Source organism: Urocitellus parryii, chromosome 8, assembly GCF_045843805.1.
Source record: "Urocitellus parryii isolate mUroPar1 chromosome 8, mUroPar1.hap1, whole genome shotgun sequence".
Taxonomy (NCBI): Eukaryota; Metazoa; Chordata; class Mammalia; order Rodentia; family Sciuridae; genus Urocitellus; species Urocitellus parryii.
This window is the reverse complement of record NC_135538.1, coordinates 118,689,289-118,710,058: the sequence shown is the minus strand read 5'-3', so window position 1 is coordinate 118,710,058 and position 20,770 is coordinate 118,689,289. Positions and strand designations below refer to the sequence as shown.

Below are 20,770 nucleotides of genomic sequence, written 5' to 3'. Positions count from 1 at the left end.
TCCACATAGACATCTGTCATCAGAATAGCTTAAAAACAGAGCCAGCCTGGAATCATGTCTCCACACACAAACTTGAACATTCACCAAACCACAGACATGACCCAACAGCCCCATCCAGCTAATCTGAGTGATGGCTGCTGATAGAGTCCCAGCTTTGGCCTCCCTCTAGAGACCTCCCCACAGATAAGACTTGGTAAGATTCCCAGTGATAAAGTTGAGCCCTCTTCCTGACAGCATCCAATTTGGAGCCAAACCTGCCTCCTAGTCTCTCACAAGTCACCTAACACCTAGCATGGATCCTAAACCATTTCTTTCCCAACACTCTTACAGAATGACTCACTATCCTGCTCCACAAGCAGCATAAACTCATTCATGCATCACAGGTGAATGAACTCCACAGTGCCTGGATAAGGGCATGAAATTCACTGTGGAATAAACAGTATACCCATAGACCAAAGGTCTGTCAGTATCCTACAATGGGATTACAGGTGCACAGAGAAGATACTGTGCCCCTTTACCTTCCCTCTTTTTTCATGGCTTCCAGGAAACTCCACAGAGGTGGAGCCTCTCTGAGGAATCAGGGATGCAAGCAAAATTCTCAGCAATGAATTGCAAGGGACAATCACATTGCTCTGTTGTGAGGAGGTATACCAAGGCACCAGAAGCAACAAACCTTGATAGGAATGTAGAATATCAGGCTCCAGCCCCAACCTGATGAATACAAATCTGCAGATGCACAAGGCACTCAGATATGCACAAGCAGCATTGCTGCTGGGAACGTTTTGTTTTTGTAAAGCTGATGGAGAATCAAACACTTCCAACACTGCTCTTCCCTGCCCTGCCCCTCCCCACTTTCACTCACCAGTGACACCCACGGTGGACATGGGACCTACACGGTGGCCCTGGTGGAGTCCATATAGGTTCATCTTGTACTTGCGTCCAGGCGCCAGGTCCCCCACAGTGGCCTCTCTCTCCTCTCCTCCAACTCGTACCACCTGGGGCTGCCCATCCCTGTCCTTGTACTGGATGGTGAAGGAGTCAAAGTGGCCCTGGGGCACAGTCCAGGAGAGGCTCAGGGAGTCAGGGGAGGAGCCTGTCACTGTCAGCTCCCCCAGGAGTGGCTCCTCAGTGGACTCTGGGGCCTCTGTGCTGGGTTCTGTGGGGCTGGGGGCTGAAGGGAAGAGAGAGAGAGGGTGAAGCAGGTTTCCTAGGAAGTGTCCTCAGGTCAAGGGCAGCTGGGTGGAAATGGGGGCAGCTCCCAACACAGCACAAGTCCCTGCGGTCCTTCCCTGCCCAGGACAAATGTTCCCTGCTCAGCTGTTATCCAAGAGTGAGAGTCAACCTCCCACTGGGTCCCACCCTGGGGCTCCCAGCATCCACTCACTTGTCACCCCAATGACAGAGACGGGGCCTGTGCGCTGGCCACTGTGGAAGCCATACAGGTGCATCTTGTATTTGTGGTCTGGCTCCAGCCCTGAGATGGTGACCTCGTCCTCATGTCCTGGCACCCGCACCACCTTGGGCTGCCCGTCCCCATTCTTGTACTGGACCAGGAAGTGGTCAAACTGTCCTTCAGGGACTGTCCAGGAGAGGCTCAGGGAGTCAGGGGTAGCATCTGTCACAGTCAGCTGCCCTAGGCGTGGCCTGAGAGGAGGCTCGGGGGTTGTGGTGGGTGTTACTTGCGTGGTCATTGCTTCATCCTCTGCAGAGGGACACACACACATACAGGGACAGTGAGATCTCCTCAGCCATCTTAGTTCAGCAGCCAAAGCAGCACTTACAACAAATAAAGCACCAAGGAGCAGAGTGATGCTGTCCAAGGCACCACTGACATGTCCCCCCTTCCTGCTCCTTCCACATCCCCGTTCCTAGCCCTCACCCACCATCTACCAACTGCCACCATCTACCAACACCCACATAACTTCTCCTCCCTCCAGCACCTGCCTCTTGAGAAGGGCCCACTTGGTCACTGTACCCTGGGCCTCCCTCCACTGAGGTCTCCTGGCCACCTCCTCATCTGCCTGGATCAGGTCTTTGCTCCCAAAGAACCTCAGAACACTGCTCCCAAGCCAGAAACTGGGGAGTGCCCTGAACCTGTCCCTCTCCCAGCTGCCATCAGACTTGGAGAGTGTCCCTCCCAGCCTCTTTCCTAATTCCTCCTTGCTGCCTCACTCCCCTTCCTCCAGTTGCAGGGCTCTAGAGTGGCACTGTCTCCTGTCACCAGGATTACTACCTCCCTACTGGCTTCTCTACCTCAAAGCTCACACCAGGTCTTGGCTGTTCCTGGTATTTGGGGACATGCTGGCTTAGGAGTCCCTGCCTGGTCCTGGCCTGTCCTCCAGGCTTCCCTATCACAAAATCATCTCCTTGCTGTACTTTCTTGTTTATGGCCTGCCTCCCCACTGCTCCCCATTACTCAGGAATTTGTCAGTCTGCCATTTTCAAGGTCTCATCCAACCTCCTCAGGGCCTGGATCCTGCCACCCACAGGTTTGGTGATCTACTGGAGACATAAGTCTGATGATACCCGTACCATGAAGTTTTGGGGTGTACAGTGAAGGAGATGCCCTGGGTACCTGCCCCCTTTCCTCATGGCCCCCAGTCAACTTCACTAGAGACCCAAGAGAAATCTCCACAAGATTCCTCTGAAAGGAATCAGGGATGCAAGCAGAATTCTTAGCAAAAATTCCAAGAGAAGATCTTATCACTTTGTTTTGAGGAATTTGCTACTCAAGAGCTGACCCAGAGACCTACAATGTCAGCATCAGGAGCACTGCTCTAGTCTGGATCTTGAATGCTCCCCAATGGCCCGCATATCAAAGAATTGGTCCTCAGGGTGGTGACACTAGAAGGTAGAACCTTTAAGAGATGGTCCCTGGCTGTGGGGTGTCCTCATGTCATCGGGTGTGCCCTTGAAGGGGATACTGGTGCCCCAGCCATTCCTTTCTCTGTTTTGCTTCCTGGCCATCAGGTAAGAGGTTTTGCACTGCCATTCTCTCCCACCATGATCTGCTGACCCACCTCAGAACTAAAAACAATGGGCAGACTGAATGTAGACTAGAACATCCAAAACTGTGAGCCAAAATAATCTTTTCTCTTTGTAACTTGATTATCTGTGGTACTTGTTGTAGTAGCAAAAATCTAACAAGTATCTTTTTTTTTTTTTCTTTTTGGAAATGGGGATTGATCCCAGGGGTGCTCTACCTTTTCGATATCTCCTGGAGTTTTTAAAAAATATGTTTTTGATGTTGATGGACCTTTATTTTATTAATATATTTAGATCCAGTGCTGAAAAATCGAACCCATAGCCTCACACATGCTAAGCAAGTGCTCTACCACTGAGCCACAAGTCCAGCCCCTCTTCCAGCCTTTTCTGTTTTTTATCTTGAGATAGGGTCTGGATAAGTTGCCCAAGCTGGACTGGAACTTGTGATCCTCCTGCCTCAGTCTCCAAAACAGAATGGCTGGGATTAGAGACATGCACTATAGCACTCAGTTCTAATACAAGGACTTTGATAGAAATGCAGAATATCAGGCTCCATCACCAACCTGATGAATACAAATCTGCCTTTCAACAAGATGAACAGGCTTTCACAAGCAGCATTCCCACAGGAATATTTTGTTTTTGTGAAGCTGGTGGAGAATCAAACAACTTCCAGCACTGCTCTTCCCTGTCCTGCCCCATCCTACACTCACTCACCAGTCATGCCCACAGTGGACATGGGGCCCACACGGTGGCCCTGGTGGAGCCCATACAGGTGCATCTTGTACTTGCGTCCAGGCTCCAAGTCCTCAACAGTGGCTTCTCTCTCCTCTCCTCCAACATGTACCACCTGGGGCCGCCCATCCCTGTCTTTGTACTGGATGGTGAAGGAGTCGAACTGGCCCTGGGGCACAGTCCAGGAGAGGCTCAGGGAGTCAGGGGAGGAGCCTGTCACTGTCAGCTCCCCCAGGAGTGGCTCCTCAGTGGGCTCTGGGGCCTCCATGCTGGGTTCTGTGGGGCTGGGAGTCTCCTCCACAACCTTCTGTGGGGCTAAAAGAAGAGACAGAAGCAAAGGTGACTTACTTCACTAGTGTCATTGATACATATGGAGAAGTACATCCAGGAGATATGCTTCTCAAGTCAAAGGCTCAGAGGCTTGGGTAGCCTTTGGTATTAGCCATCCAGTCATTCATAGTTGGAGGGAGCTGAGCCAGCACCCACGCCTGTCCTGTCCTGTTAGCAGTGGTGCATGGTTACAAATTTTCAGAAAACAAATGGGACATAGGTGTCAGGAGCCAAAATTGTACTCATTTCCTTTGACCCAATAATCCCATCCTGGGCATCTGTCCTAAGAAAATTATTAAAAGCAGGAAAAAGTTATAGCATGGAAGAATTCATAATGGGATTATTCATGGCAGCAAAATGTGTCAGGAAACCAAATGACCTGGAAAAGATGATTAATTTTGGTACAGAGCTTTCACCACAAAGCATCAAATAACCATTAAAATGATGATTAATAAAGGTTGTGTAGCTGCCAGGTAAATGATTACAATGTAACTGTGTACAAAAAATTAAGAGCCAAAATTTAAATGAATATTCTTGACTGCAACTTCAAAACACATACTTGTATGCAAAATGCAGAAAGGGAATATGTGTTATACACATAGTTTTTGGTTTGTTTGGAGGGGGGCTCATGCTTGCTAGGTAAATGCTCACACTGTTATTTACAGCAGTTATTGGGTCAAAGGTAGGATTATGAGTTTTTTCCTATTTTTCCATAATGCTGCTACAGTTCTTTTCACTATAAAAATGTAGATTTAGAAAGAAATTCTGCTTGAGTATGGTAACGCATGCCTATAACCCCAGCAACTAGGGAGGATGACGCAGGAGGATGGCAAATTGGAGGGTGACCTTAACAACTTAGGAAGACCCTGTCTCAGAATGAAAACTAAAAAGGTCTGGGGATGTAGCTCAGTGGTAAAGCACCCTGGATTCAAAAGAAAAAAAAAATTTTAAAAATTAAAAGAGAAATTTTGTATTATAAAAAGTAATGATTGAGGGCTGAGGTTGTGGCTCAGTGGTAGAGCACTTGCCTTGAATGTGTGAGGCACTGGGTTCAATTCTCAGCACCACATAAATAAAACACAAAGGTTCATCAACAACTAAAATAAATAAATAAATAAAATTTTAAAGAAATAATAATTAAGAAGGGGGTGGGATTGAAGAGCAATGCAGATAGAACAGGAAGGCAGGGGACATGGACCCCTTACACTGCCCCCTCTTCCTAGGGAATGCTGTGATTTGCCAGGATAGGGGATAAGAAAATACACAACTGATGGTGCATGAGAATTAACAGCTTAGTGCAAATTTTTCTGATGTTCATTTTCCAATGACTCCTCTGTTCTCCTTGTCCTCCCACTCCACACACAGATGATCTGCTGAATACACGTATAAGAACAAGGCCTGTCCCCATGGGCAGGGAGCCTGAGGAATAACAGTTCCTCCATCTAGATGATCACCAGGACATGAGAGTACCTGTCCCAAACCACAGTTCTGGGGCAAAGAGGCAGCCACCTGCCCTCCACAAGATGACTCTCAGAGGGTGGGGCCTTCCAGATCTGGGAAACTCTTAAGAAATAATCTGAGGCAGGCATCAGAATCTGGCTGAGAATGATTTGGAAAAGGCAGCCTGATGCCCTGTGGGATTCCAATTCACCTTGTGATTTGTTCCTCACTTTCTTATGGACTGAATTTAACTTTCTCATAATTAGAAATGAAGTAAGTTTCCAGAGTGACAGGGAAGAAGACAGATGGAATACAAAAAGAAGACATTGTATTTCTCTGCTTTTTTCTGATTATAAAAAAAATGCCTAGAGAAAGAAAAAAGAAATGCCCTCATTTAAGAAAATTTGGACAATGCAGAAAAGAATAAAATAGAAAAATAAAACATGCTGGAACACTCCATTCTGTCTAACAAATCATATACCCATGGGATGTATTTCTTCCCAGTCTTCTTGCCATGCCTGCTATTTTAGAATAGCTGTGATTAGCATCTTTACAAAAATTTGGGCCTCTGTGTTTTCAATGGAACATAATAAAGTCATTGTTTTATGTAAAACATTTTCAATGGCAGTATAATAGCTCATTTTAAAGCTATTCACTAAGTTATTCAGTCATCCCAATGTGGCTTGATGTTGGGTTGTTTCTTTTGTGTGTGTGTGTGTGTGTAGTTATAACAAAGAATCCCATAATTAAGATGGAAAGAAAAGAAAATTCTGGTAAATCCAGCTTGGCCTGTGCCTGACATATTTCACTGTTGGAGGTGGCAAAGGTTGCCTGTCAGAGAGAGCCCACAACAAAGTGAAAATGGCTGAAAGTGAGCAAAGGTCAAACCAATAGGTATAGGCCATGGACAAGGATAATGGAGGAAGGACATGAGAGGGTGGCCAAGGCTCCGGCCCACAGGAGTTGTTGAAAAAAATCCAACAGTCAAACAGATATCCACAGGGAAAGAAAGATAACCCCTCAGTCCCTTCCTCACTTACCGGTCATTCCTAAAGTAGACACGGGGCCCACACGGCGGCCCTGCTGGAGGCCATACAGGTGCATCTTGTACTTGCGTCCAGGCTCCAGATCCCCCACAGTGGCCTCTCTCTCCTCTCCTCCAACACGCACCACCTGGGGCCGCCCATCCCTGCCCTTGTACTGGATGGTGAAAGAGTCAAAGTGGCCCTGGGGCACAGTCCAGGAGAGGCTCAGGGAGTCAGGGGAGGAGCCTGTCACTGTCAGCTCCCCAAGGAGTGGCTCCTCAGTGGGCTCTGGGGCCTCCGTGCTGGGTTCTGTGGGCCTGGGGGTCTCCTCCACCTCTGTGGGGCTGGGGGTCTCCTCCTCTGCAGCTGAGAAGGAGAAAGAGAGAGAGAGTGAGGCAGGCTTCCTGGGAAGTGTCTCAGGTTTTGGGGAGAAGAAGGGAGGAGCCACAGCCACCATTGGGGGTACTGAGGTCGGTTTAGATAAGCCCAAGTTCATCCTTGGGGCTGGGAGGCCCTGCTCAGCTGACAAGCATGCCCAAGCTCAAGGGCAGCTGGATGGAACTGGGGGCAGCTCCCAGCACAGCGCAAGTTCCTATGGCCCTTCCCTTTCCAAAAGGAAACAGAGGTCAAACCCAGGAGAGACACAAAGGGGGCCATAGCCTCAGCCAAGAGCAGGCCTGTGGTTACTGACCAAGCCTCTGCCACTGTTCCCTGCTCAGCTGTTACCCAGGAGTTAGAGTCAACCTCCCACTGGGCCCCACCCCGGGGCTCCCAGCATCCACTCACTTGTCACCCCAATGACAGAGACGGGGCCTGTGCGCTGGCCACTGTGGAAGCCATACAGGTGCATCTTGTACTTGTGGTCTGGCTCCAGCCCTGAGATGGTGACCTCGTCCTCATGTCCTGGCACCCGCACTACCTTGGGCTGCCCGTCCCCATTCTTGTACTGGACCAGGAAGTGGTCAAACTGTCCTTCAGGGATTGTCCAGGAGAGGCTTAGGGAGTCAGGGGTGGCCTCTGTCACGGTCAGCTGCCCTAGGCGTGGCTTGATAGAAGGCTCAGGGGTTGTGGTTGGTGGTTCTGTCAGAGTTGCGGTAAGTATTTCATCCTTTTCTGGGTCTGGATCATGAGAAAAAAAATCGGTGGACATATTTGGTAGGGTTCCTTCTAGCCAAGGGATTTTAGGATTTCTCTTAGAAGGGAAATCCAGCTGAGCAGGGAACAGTGGCAGAGGCTTGGTCAATAACCGCAGGTCCTCTGGTTTGAATATTCAGTTACCAGGGAGAAAGCACAGACTTGTGCAAAGTTGCAATGCAGTCCCTTAGGAGTTGCCAAATCCCATCCGTTTAGTGTGTTAGATACAACATTTTATGACAAAACCCAACATTATAGGAAAGTTATATTGGGAGCTACATCCTCTTGGGATTGGGACTCCTATTTTACAAGTATTTTCCTTTAATGTCCCTTCTGGTTTACAATATTTTCCCAAGCATTTTTAGAAGCCAATTTTGATTTCACCACTGAGGGTAAGGAGATGAGAGACTGAGGTCATTTTTGCAATCAGGTATTTTCTAGACCTTAACAGGGGTTCTGCTAACTTAGGACAAAGATTCCACTCCACTGAGACCAGCTCTTTGGGCCTCTGTGAAATCATGTGCTTTGTTTTTATTAACCTTTTCTGTTCTTATAGGGTTTCATCTGCCTTGAGAATTGAATCACAAAATCACCATGTTCATTTGTTCTGTTTGGGAAAGCATCTTATACCTCAGGGGTAGCAGCGACATAAGGCCTAATAAAAGCATCAGTGACCATGTTACAGAGTGACTGGTGAAAGGAAAACGCCTTGTTAAGTTGCACACATGACTAATATTAAATAGTAAAACAATGCACAGGATTCAGTGTTGGTTCAGCATAAGTGGTATCAATTTGGGGGCTTAGGAAACAACTATAATTTTTCCTACTAAAATCAATGATAATAGGTTTGTCCTAAGGAGTTTTTTTAAAAAAATATTTTTTAGTTGTTTAATTGTAGATGGACACATACCTTACCTTACTTTTATTTATTTTCTTATGTGGTGCTGAAGATCAAACCCAGTGCCTCACATATGCTAGACAGCACTCTATCACTGAACCACAACTCTAGCCTCTGTCCTAAGGAGTCTTTAAGAACGAATTACCTTCAAGGGGAAGTGGTTACCTTTCACACTGTGTGAGCCCAGTCATACCCCACCCACCCTTTAAGATGTGTGGCTATTCCTTCTTTGAAGAGGAAAGGGAATCCCAGAGAGGCTGAGTGATTCTTTTGAGGTTGAATGGGCTGAGGTTAAGGTCAACCCAGGCTGTGCCTGAATCCGTTCTTTCCCTGGTATCTTGCCTCTTCAAGGACCCAAAATACCCCTGTGTAAAGGATAAGAGAGCTGAGGCAACAACAAAGGTTTGGAGTGAAGACAAGAGCGGAACCAATCCTAGAAGCTCAGGAGGCTCAGTCTCAGGGAGTAAAATAAAAACACCCAAGCAGGGCATGGTAAGACATACCTGAAATCCCAGCAACTCAGGAGGCTGAGGCCCTAAGCAACTTAGCAATACCCTTTCTCTAAGTAAAAAGATGAAATGGACTAGGGTTCTAGTCCATTAGTAAGGTTCCCTGAGGTTCATCTCTAGTATAAAAATAACAACAACAACCGGGTGTGGTGGCACATGCCTGTAATCCCAGTGACTCAGAAGGCTGAGGCAGTAGGATTGTAAGTTCAAAACCAGTCTCAGCAACTTAGTAAGGCCCTTAGCAACTTACTGAGACCCTGTCTCTAAATAAAATTCAAAAAGGGATGGGGATGTGGATCAGTGGCTAAGTGCCCCTGGGTTCAATCCCACATACAAAAAAAAAAAAAAATACCCCAAATCAAACCAAAACAACAACAACAAAACAAAATACTAACAGTAAAAGGAAAACTGGATCCAACCTGGGGCAGGGCCCAGTATCTTTCTATCTACTCACCAGTTGAACCGACAGCAGAGACAGGGCCCGTGCGCTGGTTACCGTGGAAGCCATACAGGTGCATCTTGTATTTATGGTCTGGCTCTAGGCCTGAAATGGTTATACTATCTTTGTGCCCTGGCACCCGCACAGCCTTGGGCTGCCCATCCCCATTCTTATACTGGAGCAGGAAGTGGTCAAATTGTCCCTCAGGGACTGTCCAGGAGAGGCTCAGGGTGTCGGAAGTGGCATCTGTCACAGTCAGCTCCTCCAAGCGTGGCTTCAGAGGAGGGGCATCAGAAGGCTCCTCTTCAGGGGCTAGAGATATAAACAGAATATTTCTTGTTGCTGGAAGGAGGTGTTGAAGTCCCAGCTTTCTTGGATCCAGGTCAGAAGGTGGACTAGCTCTGGCCTTAGAATCTATTTCTGATTATGATCACCAAAGTCTTTCTGTGGTCTCTTTACAGTCCACAAACATGCCAGGCAGCCTCCTACATCAGGGCCTTTGCATGACTGTTCACTTCTCCTGAAGACTTTCTCCAGATGTACGAATGGCTCATGTCTATTCTTTCTTTAAATCTTTGCTCAAATATCACCTCCTATTGGAGGCCTTTCTTGACTATTCTAATCAAAATTCCAATTCTTTTGATTTCTTTCTTTTTAATATTTATTTTTTAGTTATAGGTGGACACAATATCTTTATTTTATTTCTATGTGGTGCTGGGGATTGAACCCAGTACCTCACGCATAGTAGGTGAGGGCTCTACCTCTGAGCCACAGCCCCAACCCAATTCTTTTGATTTCAATGGTTTTCCTTATTTGGACCTGGCTCTAGCAATAAATTGCAAAGCAAGAGTTATGAGATCTGGATAACTGACCATAGTAAGAAATGATTGTTACGATTTTTTAAAGTACGGTAATTGCATTGTGGATATTTTAAAAAAATAGCCTATTTGTGTGTTTATTTCCTTTTGCTGTGCCAGGGATTGAACCCAGATCCTTGCACATGCTAGGCTACTACTCAACCACTGAGCTATACCACCAGCCTATAAAAATAGCCTTTTTAAAAAGAAAGATATGTTTACATATTTATTAAAAATACAGTGTGTCCAAGATTAGTTTTAAAATACTGCAGTGAATAAACCTCAAAAACATCATGCTCAGTGAAAGTCAAACTGTCCCTGGGACACAGTGAAAGAAGTCAGACCCCAAAAAACATGAATTATATAATTATATTTGTATAATTCTAGAAAAGGCAAATCTCCTGAGTCATGTAGATAAGTGGGGAAGGAGGGTTGGGGATAGGAACGCATCTGAAGTTAAAATATCTTTTTGGGATGGTGAAAAAGTTTTGAAAATAGACAGTGGTGATGGTTGCAAACTAGGTAAATGTACCAAAATGGATAAGCTGCACCCTTAAAACAGGTGAATTTTATGGCACATAAATTTTATAGTGAAAAAAATCACTAATAAAGAACATTCTAGTAGGAGAGGGTGGGAAGGGGCGGGGCAAAAATTAACCAGACTGGCCAGGAGTTGACATTTAATTGAAGCAGAGTGACAAATATACCAGTGGTCATCATATTATTCTTTCTCATTGCATATATGATTGAAATTTTGCTTCATCATGATGTGTTAAAGGAATAAATTAATATTTCATGGAATTTGTCCCAATCATACAAAAAGAAATTTCTCTAGAATTTTCTCTGAGGGAAAGGAGAGAGCCACAAACTGGCTGTGAATCACTGTCTTAGAGGCCTTAGTCTCCAGGGCTCTCACCCAGATAGGTCTGACTTGCTCTCCCTGCTCTCCCTGCCCCCAGATCACACCTGTCTTAAGGCACTACAGGATGGGGTGGGGGGATTAGAGGCCTAGGGGCTCTGGGGACCTGGGTCTTTAGCAGAGGAAACACTGGAGACTCCACTTCCCTGAGATCAAACTAAAGACCCCTTAACCTTCACTTACCAGTCACTCCCAGAGTAGACACAGGGCCCACACGGCTGCCCTGCTGGAGGCCATACAGGTGCATCTTGTACTTGCGTCCAGGCTCCAGATCCCCCACAGTGGCCTCTCTCTCCTCTCCTCCAACACGTACCACCTGGGGCCGCCCATCCCTGTCCTTGTATTGGATGGTGAAGGAGTCAAAGTGGCCCTGGGGCACAGTCCAGGAGAGGCTCAGGGAGTCAGGGGAGGAGCCTGTCACTGTCAGCTCCCCAAGGAGTGGCTCTTCAGTGGGCTCTGGGGCCTCCGTGCTGGGTTCTGTGGGGCTGGGGGTCTCCTTCACTGCAGCTGAGAAGGTGAAAGAGAGGGTGAGGCAGGTTCCCTGGGAAGTGTGCTCAGGTCTTGGGGAGAAGAAGGAAGGAGCCACAGCCACCACTGGGGGTACCGAGGTCAGTTTAGACAAGCCCAAGTTCATCCTTGAGGCTGGGAGGCCCTGCTCAGCTGACAAGCATGCCCAAGCTCAAAATCAGCTGGGTGGAACTGGGGGCAGCTTCCAGCACAGCACAAGTTCCTATGGTCAACCCCAGGGAAGGAATAAAGGGGGCCATAGCCTCAGCCAAGAACAGGTCTGTGGTTCCTGACCAAGCTCTGCCACTGTTCCCTGCTCAGCTGTTACCCAAGAGTGAGAGTCAACCTCCCACTGGGTCCCACCCTGGGGCTCCCAGCATCCACTCACTTGTCACCCCAATGACAGAGACAGGGCCTGTGCGCTGGCCACTGTGGAAGCCATACAGGTGCATCTTGTACTTGTGGTCTGGCTCCAGCCCTGAGATGGTGACCTCGTCCTCATGTCCTGGCACCCGCACCACCTTGGGCTGCCCATCCCCATTCTTGTACTGGACCAGGAAGTGGTCAAACTGTCCTTCAGGGATTGTCCAGGAGAGGCTCAGGGAGTCAGGGGTGGCATCTGTCACAGTCAGCTCCCCTAGGCGTGGCCTGAGTGGAGGCTCAGGGGTCATGGTGGGTACTTCTGATGGCTCATTCTCTTCCTCCTGAGGCACTGAATATGAAGAGAGAGAAGGCTTGAAAGAGAGGCCATGTTCGCAGGACCTTTACTCTCCTTTGGACCCCCTAGTCATTTGGAAGGGAGCAGAGTGGCAGAGTTCTTCTCACTCACCTGTCAGGGCTTCTATGTGGGTAGAATCCACACGCTGACCATCATGGAAGCCATATAGGGTCACCAGATATCTGTGATTTGATTCCAGACCAGTGAGGGTAATATCACTCTGGTCTCCCCCAGTACTGACCACTTGGAGTTGACCATCTCTATCTTCATACTGGACCTCAAAGGAGTTGAATTCTCCATTGGTCACCATCCAGGAGAGATGCAGACTGTGAGGAGTGGCCTCCTCCACCATTAGTTCCCCCAGGTGGGGCTCAGCTGTCGGAGGGCTTGGGGTGGGGATATCATCTTCAATTTTTTCCCTAGGGGCTGGTTTAGAGAGATAGGGAGAGATGGGTGACTGGTCTGCCACTGAACAAATCTCTCAAGAGGAGGGTAGGAAAGAAGGAGATAAGGGCAAGAGATCAGCAATGAAAGAGTCAACTTTTCCTACATGTAGCTGAATTTCAAAAACTTTATGCAAATGCAAGAATCCAAACCCAAGACAACATGTATTGTATGATGCTGTTAAAACAAAATGCAAAAAAGGCAAAACTAAAATGATAGAAAGTAGATCAATGGATGCCAAGGGTTGGGAGTGAGGGTGTTGGCTGCAAAGGGGTACAAGGAAATTTGGGTAGATGCCAATGCTTTATATTTCCCTTGTGGCAATGGTTTCGTGACTTACACATTCACCAAAACTCAATGATACTGTGTAATCACAGTGCCATTGTGATGATTTAATGATGCCTTTAAATACTGAGGCATTCTTTCCCCAAAAGAAGGGAAACAGAAAGCTGAGAGACCTTATGGCTCAGTGAGACCAGGAGAGCCAGGAGGAAAAGAAACACAGGGTGTTCTGGTCACCACACACTTACCAGTCATGGCAATGGCAGAAAGGGGACCCACACGCTTGCTGTTGTGCAGCCCATAGAGCAGCAGCTTGTACCTGCGGTCAGGGTCCAGGCCTGAGACATTGACCTCCCTGAGGCTGCCGTCCACAGGCACCACCTGGGGCTGCCCATCCCTGTCTTTGTACTGGACCACAAAGGAGTCAAATTGCCCCTCAGGGACTGTCCATGAGAGGCCCACAGAGTCAGAGGTCACGCCAGTCACTTGCAGTTCCTCCCCTAGTTGGGGTTTTATTCCAGTATGGTCCACAGAACTCGGGCTCACTGAGATGGAGAAATGGAGAAGAAATGGCTAATGTGTTTCTGGAAAGCTGGTGACCTCAAAGGGAAGGATGGAGAGATCTGGAGACAGGGCTTTGTAAAGGGCTGGTGCTACAGGCTCATGCAAGGGCACAGGGGAGCTGGATCTGAGACCAAGTGGTTGGGGTCAAATAATGGTAATGGCAGCTATCCAAGTGACTGCCTGCTGCCCCAGGGCCTTAAAGGATCAGGCTCTGCAGGGGATTCCCCTCACCTGTGGTGGCATCAGCAGTGAGGGGGCCAAGGCGCTTCTTGCCTAGGAGGCCATAGAGAAGGAATCTGTACTTGCGGCCGGGGTCCAGAGAGGTGATGGTGGCTGAGCGCTCATGGCCCTCCACAGGCACCACCTGGGGCCCATCCTTGCTCTTGTACTGGACCACAAAAGAGTCAAAATGGCCCTCGGGGACTGTCCAGGAGAGGCGCAGTGACTCTGGGGTGGTATCCGTCACCCATAGCTCCCCAAGGCGAGGTAGAGCCCCTGGGCTGGCATCACTTCGGGCAGCTGACAGACAGGAAAAGTTCCTGTGATTATTTTTTTCTGAAATGATTCTTTGACTGTCTCTTGCTATGGCTGGAAAACCCCAGAACTTCCCAAGTGGTCAGTGCTTCCCTCATTGTATTTCCATCAGCCTCCATCCTTGCCACCATCTCTAACTGGCCTGAGCTTCTCTTTACTAGACCAACGTGGGAAGAGTCTTCTGCCCTATGTTATTCCTGGGAAGAAATTCCCTAGTTCCCCTCTCCATCTTACCCTTTCTGCTGTCTAGACTCTTCCCATCTCTGAGAGACTATTTCCCCAGCAGGGGGCATCTTATCATGGACTTGGTCTCTATTTCCTTTGACCCAGGAGCCCACACTTTGTGATCTGGCTGGCCCCTGAGGAAATCCAAGTGGGGCACAGGTTCCCTAATGGGGGCAGACAGCAGTGGGGGAAGAGAGATGTTATGACAGGGGTGGTCCTTGCATGTCTCTGTTCCCTTTCTTATTCTGCACCAGCTGGACTCAGGAGCACTGAGAATCCCATAGGGCCTAGAGGAATGGGGGGTTGTCTGTGCCTGGGGGTGTTGCAGGAATTGAAGGGTAAAGTGGGAGAACTGAGATGGGGAAAGCATCTGATGTCTGCCAAAGGAGCCATTCGGGGGCCTGGGAAGGAGCTGGCCTGCTGCCTTCCTGGACGGCAAAGACGCTGACGGCATTGTTATTGCGAGAGGTTTCTGGCAATAGGAAGCCCCAGGGGCAGAGAAGGGCCTGGACTGAACCCCAAAATAGGGCACATTTGGGTTGGACTCCTCTGGTTCCCAGTTCCCAAGGCTTTAGGAGGACAGAGGAGGAAGAAAATCCTTTATGGGAAGCAGATGAGGGGCCAGATGGGTGAGGGGGGTGAGAGTTGGAGGGAAAGGGTGAAACTCTCAAGATGTGAGAAACCCACAAGGCCTAGGGAGGCAGGATGGTGACCACTACCCTTCTCCCAGCAGCCAGTCTCCCATAGTCCATCTTCCAGGAAGGGGCTTCCCCCATTCAACAGAAGCAGAAATGTTGAAAAGAGAGGAAAGACCAGCAGGAGGTAATCGGACCCAAGAACTGGTCCTTGTCTGCTTTGGACTGGGGCAGGCAGTATAAATTTTTAAACCAAACAGAAGCAGGCAGGAAGGCTGAGGCCCAAGGCCTGGCTGCACGGGGGACCCTCTCACCTGTTTTTGCCTCCACAGAGACTGGGCTGCGTCGTTTCCCATCCTGGATCCCAAAAAGCAGGAACTTGTACTTGCGGGAGGGCTCCAGGCCAGGGATGGTAACCTCCCGTTGGTCTGCAGTCACTGGCACCACCTGGGGTTGCCCATGCCTGTCCTTATACTGGACCATGAAGGAGTCAAATTCGCCTTCAGGAACTGTCCACAAGAGGCCCACGGAGTCAGGGGTCACATCTGTCACTGTCAGCTCCCCCAGGCGTGGCTCCAGGGGGCGGTCAGGGGTTTCAGTGGCCTGGGTGGTTGGGAAGGGATCTAGAATCCAAAAGACACAGAACATGCCTGTTCTACAAAGGGGAGAAATCCTGGGCTCTGCTGGTTCCAAGGGAATCAAGAACTAAAATGGGGAACAGTTATAGTCCCTTCAATGATGAAGATAGGAAGCCAAATATTGTAGAATTAACAATACTTGTGAGTTTGCCATCAAGAGAAAGCTGAGATGCTTTCATATCACCTTAGAGCTACTTCAGAAGCTTCAAAATTTTGCTTACATTCATCACTATTTCTAAGTGTGGTAGTTTACTAAACATGCCACAAAGACTTGCTATTTAATGAACTAATGAAGAAGTCCAGTATTACCAAATCACAAATGTGAGTTTTTAAGAAATATTTTGCTAACTGTCCCACAGAATCAAAAGAGGTTTGTTTCTAAGACCCTTCACAGCTAATAAAATCCGAGGATGCTCAAGTCCTTTATATAAAATGGTGTATTATTTACATATAATCTATGAACATCATCTCCAAATATAGTCCAACACACTACTTATGTAGTTGTCCCACTGCACCCAGTCAGGACAAGTGCATTTAAAAAAAATACTTAGTGCCAAATGTGATGATATACCCCTGTAATACCAGCGACTGGGGAGTCTGAGGTAGGAGGATTCCAAGTTTGAGACCAGCCTTAATAATTTAGTGAGCCCCTAAGCAACTTAGTGAGACCCTAATTCACAATGAAAAATAAAAAGGTTCATGCCCCTGGGTTCAGTCCCTGGTATAAAAACAACAACAAGCCTTCAGATCCATACTTGGTTGTGAAACCTGCAGAAACAGAAGACATGCTGTATGTCAATATAATTGGTGTCCTTTTTAATCCTATACATTCTATTTTCTAGATTTTAAAACAATGCTCAGAGAAGGGATAGGGATTTCACCATGTGCCTTGGCACAAAAATTGTGGCAAACCAATGCCCAGGAAGCCATGAGGGGCAGGAGGGTCCAAGGGAGAGGGCAGCCTGTGGAAGGATGAGACTAGCATGGATCAGCAGGGAATGCAACTCAGGCCAGATGGCTGGGATCTCTGAGAAGATATTCAGGTATGTGTATCATTTAACCCCAATAAAAACAGGCAGAAGAGGGCCAAGTGCGGTAGGATTCCTGTAATGCCAGCTAACTTGGGAAGCTAAAGCAGAAGGGTCCCAACTTGGAGGTCAGCCTCAGCAACTTAGCAAGACTCTGTCTCAAAAAATAAAGAGCTGGACTGGGGATGTAGCTCAGTGGTAGAGCATTTGCCTAGCATGTGTGAGGCCCTGGGTTCTATCCTTAGTACCATACACATTAAAAAAAGAAAAGAAAGGGGAAAAAAAAGTGGGGGAAGAGGGGGGAGGTGGCAGCTGCATCCAAGTCACAGGGTTGTAAAAGAGATGGGGAGGAAACAGCTGTGGACAATCAGAGAGGGTGGAAGAGAGAGAGAGAGACTGGATTTAGGCCAAATGGAAGGATGACATCATTCTGGCCTGCTGAGGGCTGGAGATGGGGAAGGCACTGAAGGGTGGGAAAGTTCTAGCTCCAGGGAGAGGCTAAGGGGTCGGAGAACAGACTAAGATGTCTGGGAGGCTGGAAGGGGACCTGCAGAGTCACTGAGGCACAGCCTGAGCGGCCTAACTCCTCAGTGAGGGATGGTGGCTTGGAGAAGGGTCTTAGGGGCCAGCTCTGGATAATAGGAATGAGAACTGCCTCACTCCCACTTACTCACCCATCACAGCTACCACAGAGATAGGGGGGCCATGTGTTCCTTGCCATGTAACCCACAGTAGTTCATCTTATATTTTCCTGTAGGCTCTAGGTTGGGGATGGTGACCTTAAGCTGGTCTGCAGCCACAAGGACCTTCTGGGGTTGCCCATCCCTGTTCTTGTATTGAACCATAAAGGAGTAAAACTGGCCTTCAGGGACAGTCCAGGAGAGGAATTGGGGGCCACATCTGTCACTGTTAATTCCCCCAAGGCATGGTTCCAGGGGGGTTTGGTAGTTAGAGGGGTTGCTTCTTCTGGTTATGGGGCTGGGACAGAGTTGGCAGGGGACTGTTAGGAAAGGACCTTTCTGTTGCTTTTGTGCACCCATGGGGTAGTTTTGATGTAAAACTGCATTGATTAACAACATCTCTCTGGCCAACTATCCTTCACTAAGTCCCTGCCAGATGTCTGAGATTGTGCTTGCTGGGGGAGGGGGATCAATTGTCATCAAGATTGGAAAAATGGCTGAAATCCCATCAGTAGGTCAGTGACAAAATTTATATCCTGTCAGAAACTTCCTCTATCCCCCAGAGTCATGTCTATTCAACATCTTCCTTGGATACATCGTTGGTCTCAAATGCAACAAGTCAAAACCAAGTTCCTCAGCTTCCCCTGACACCTGTGCCCTCTGCAGCCTTCCCACCTCAGTCAAACAACAACCTTGTTCTTCTAGCTGCTCTGGTCAAAATCTATGGTGTCATCCCCATGTTCTTTCTTACCTCCCACATTGTCCCAAGGGTAAGTCCTGTTTTCACTTTCTTAAGGATCTGGCTCCTCCTTACCTCCACCACCATCATCTCTAAACACCATGGGCTCTTACTGGGTCATCACGACAGTCTCCCCATCACCTCTTTCTTTCAGCCCTAACCGCCTTTGATCTGCTGGATCTACAGCCAGAGAGGAGAGACCATCTCACAGTGGCTTCCTGCTTACTTAAAGTAAAAGCCAACTTCTTAAAATGGCTCCCAACTACCTATGTGTTCATGTCTCATGTAGTCCCCTATTGCCTGCCTTCCCCTGACTCTATCCAAATCATGCTGAGCTCCCTGCTGGTTCAGACATTTGGGGCCTCTTGCCACCTGCCAGTCTCTGCATTTGCTTTTCCCTCTGTCTAGGACACATTTTCCCAAAGATCAATGTGGCGTTCTCTCCCCTCCTTCAGGTCCTTCCTTAGATACTGTGTAGCAAGGTCCTTACCACCTTTACCTACTGGCTTTGTTTTCCCCCACAGATTTTGTTCCCATCACAAATGGCACCGCTGACATTATTTGTCCAAGTGGTTTCCTGTTCTCCTCTTCTAGACTGTGAGCTCCACAGGCAGCAGTTTTGCATTGTTCACACTGCTGTGTCCCAGTGCCCAGCACACAGAGGGTCCCCCAGCAAATGCTTGTTAAATACACAAGTGGTGTGCTGGTCTGGGATAGGAAGACTGAGCTCAGGACCTGCCTATCCCCAGTGCTCCAGAGAAAGCCGAGTCTGGCAGAGAGGTATTTCATTAGTGAGCAAACTGGAAGGTGGTGCCAAGAGGCAAACTGGTGGAGAGAGTGGCTGGCTGGGTGGGACTCCCAAGAACCTGTTTCTCTGTCTTCCATGGGAGGATAAGACTACACTCCAGACAAGTGAAATCTGCTTAAAATGGACCAGGAATCAGGCTTCAGGCAGACAAAAGTGAGTGTGGGTGAGAAGGGCAGGAACAGAGGTAGCTGAAGGGGGTGAGGGGACCAGAGCAATCAGCATATATTAAACATCTTCCTTGTACAGTTACCAGGCCTGGCATTTTCTTTCGTTTCACTTGCCTTTTGACCTTATTGGTTCCTGTAAAATCCGTTTCCTGTTTGTTTCTGCCTTCTCTGTACTTCTTTCCATCAGGGAAGAAATTGACCCTCATCATCAAGCCTGATTGTTAATAATTCGGCTTAACTGGAAAAGGTGACATTATAACTATTCATGTATATGACAGTCTCCACGCTGCATCAAGGATAGTCTTTTGCCAAATTAGAAGTGTTTCTAACTAGCTCCATGCAGTGCTTCTCCTGGCAATGGTACAGCATGTGCTGTGTGCCAGGCACAGCCCTCAGCCTACTCAGCAGGCTCCAGCTGCTTCAGCTCCTTGCTGCCCTGATGGTAAACATTCTGTCCCATTCTCTTTTTAAAGGGCCACTTCTATATTATCCAAACATGTAAAGTACATGTTTTAAAATATCTAGCATCTGCTGGGCGCCATGGCGCATACCTGTAATCCCAGCAGCTTTAGGAGGCTGAAGCAGGAGGATCACAAGTTCACAGCCAGTCTCAGCAACTTAAGAGAGGTTTTAAGCAACTTGGTGAAACCCTATCTCCTGGGTTCAATCCCCAATTCCAGAAAAGAAAAAAAATTCTAGCATTAGAACACGGACATACAGTGATCTTTCTATAGAAGGGTCTGAGAAAAAGTCAAATGAGCTGAGAAATCAGCACCTCTCACACTTACAACAAGGTGGACCATGTTTCTCCATCTTGAAGATGAGGAAGCTGAGGTTCCAGGAGAGGAGGTAAATTTTATAAGATCAAGCTAAGAATGGGAAAGCCAAGAATGGAAATGGGTTTATCAGATTTCAAAACTCAATCTTCCTCTATTGCACCACTTTAGTCACTACCTGAAAGGGCTCACCCTTACCCCACAGACCAAGGACAAGGCCACACAAAGCCTAGTGTGGCTACCTGGGACAGAGGGACAGGCCAACAGTCACCCCAGGAGAGACCTTGGCAGTAGGCTCTGGGCATGGCACAACCCTCTACTTCACTACATCAGGTGATGAGGAGGGTAACTGAGGTGGTTCCTCCTCTTCAGAGGCAAAGAAAAGAATTTGGGAGTAGAAGGCTCTAGAAACTAAATAATCCAAGTAATTATGAAGTTGAGCCTTGTGCAAGTACAGAAACCATGTTCTAGAAACCTATTTGTTTCTCTGTCTTTTAAGTTTTTAATATTTTCTCTTATAGCAAAAGCTGTTTTTAAAACATTTGTGCCTATGTTTCAGTAATCAAAGGGAAAAAGAGACATCCTTCACTGTGACCAAGCTGGGCAGGTCAGCAGAAGGGTCCCAGAGGCATCCTCAGCCTTGTTGGATGAGGCTCTGCAGACAAAGTGCCCAGGATAGGTCCTTATGCTGGCCAATGTGGCCCCATAATTGGCCTGAGACAAAGGGTGGGAGAAATATTCTTTTTTGCTGTAAAGT

At 47.9% G+C, this 20,770-nt stretch overlaps 1 protein-coding gene across 5 annotated transcripts in view; it reads right to left on the bottom strand.

Moving 5' to 3' along the window:
- The window catches only part of Tnxb (tenascin XB), a 57,769-nt gene that overhangs the window by 10,292 nt on the left and 26,707 nt on the right, over window positions 1-20,770 (bottom strand). For 2 of the 5 annotated variants that reach the window (XM_077801749.1, XM_077801753.1), the window contains 12 exons: window positions 15,492-15,800; window positions 14,015-14,302; window positions 13,468-13,764; window positions 12,605-12,919; window positions 12,164-12,487; window positions 11,452-11,775; window positions 9,508-9,804; window positions 7,299-7,631; window positions 6,528-6,878; window positions 3,700-4,032; window positions 1,385-1,702; window positions 863-1,171 (listed from right to left, as the gene is read on the bottom strand). In XM_077801749.1, coding sequence (XP_077657875.1) covers window positions 863-1,171; window positions 1,385-1,702; window positions 3,700-4,032; window positions 6,528-6,878; window positions 7,299-7,631; window positions 9,508-9,804; window positions 11,452-11,775; window positions 12,164-12,487; window positions 12,605-12,919; window positions 13,468-13,764; window positions 14,015-14,302; window positions 15,492-15,800 — 3,798 coding nt within the window. The remainder of the gene's footprint in view (window positions 1-862; window positions 1,172-1,384; window positions 1,703-3,699; window positions 4,033-6,527; window positions 6,879-7,298; window positions 7,632-9,507; window positions 9,805-11,451; window positions 11,776-12,163; window positions 12,488-12,604; window positions 12,920-13,467; window positions 13,765-14,014; window positions 14,303-15,491; window positions 15,801-20,770) is intronic. The other 3 variants (XM_077801751.1, XM_077801750.1, XM_077801752.1) reach the window with 3 other exon arrangements.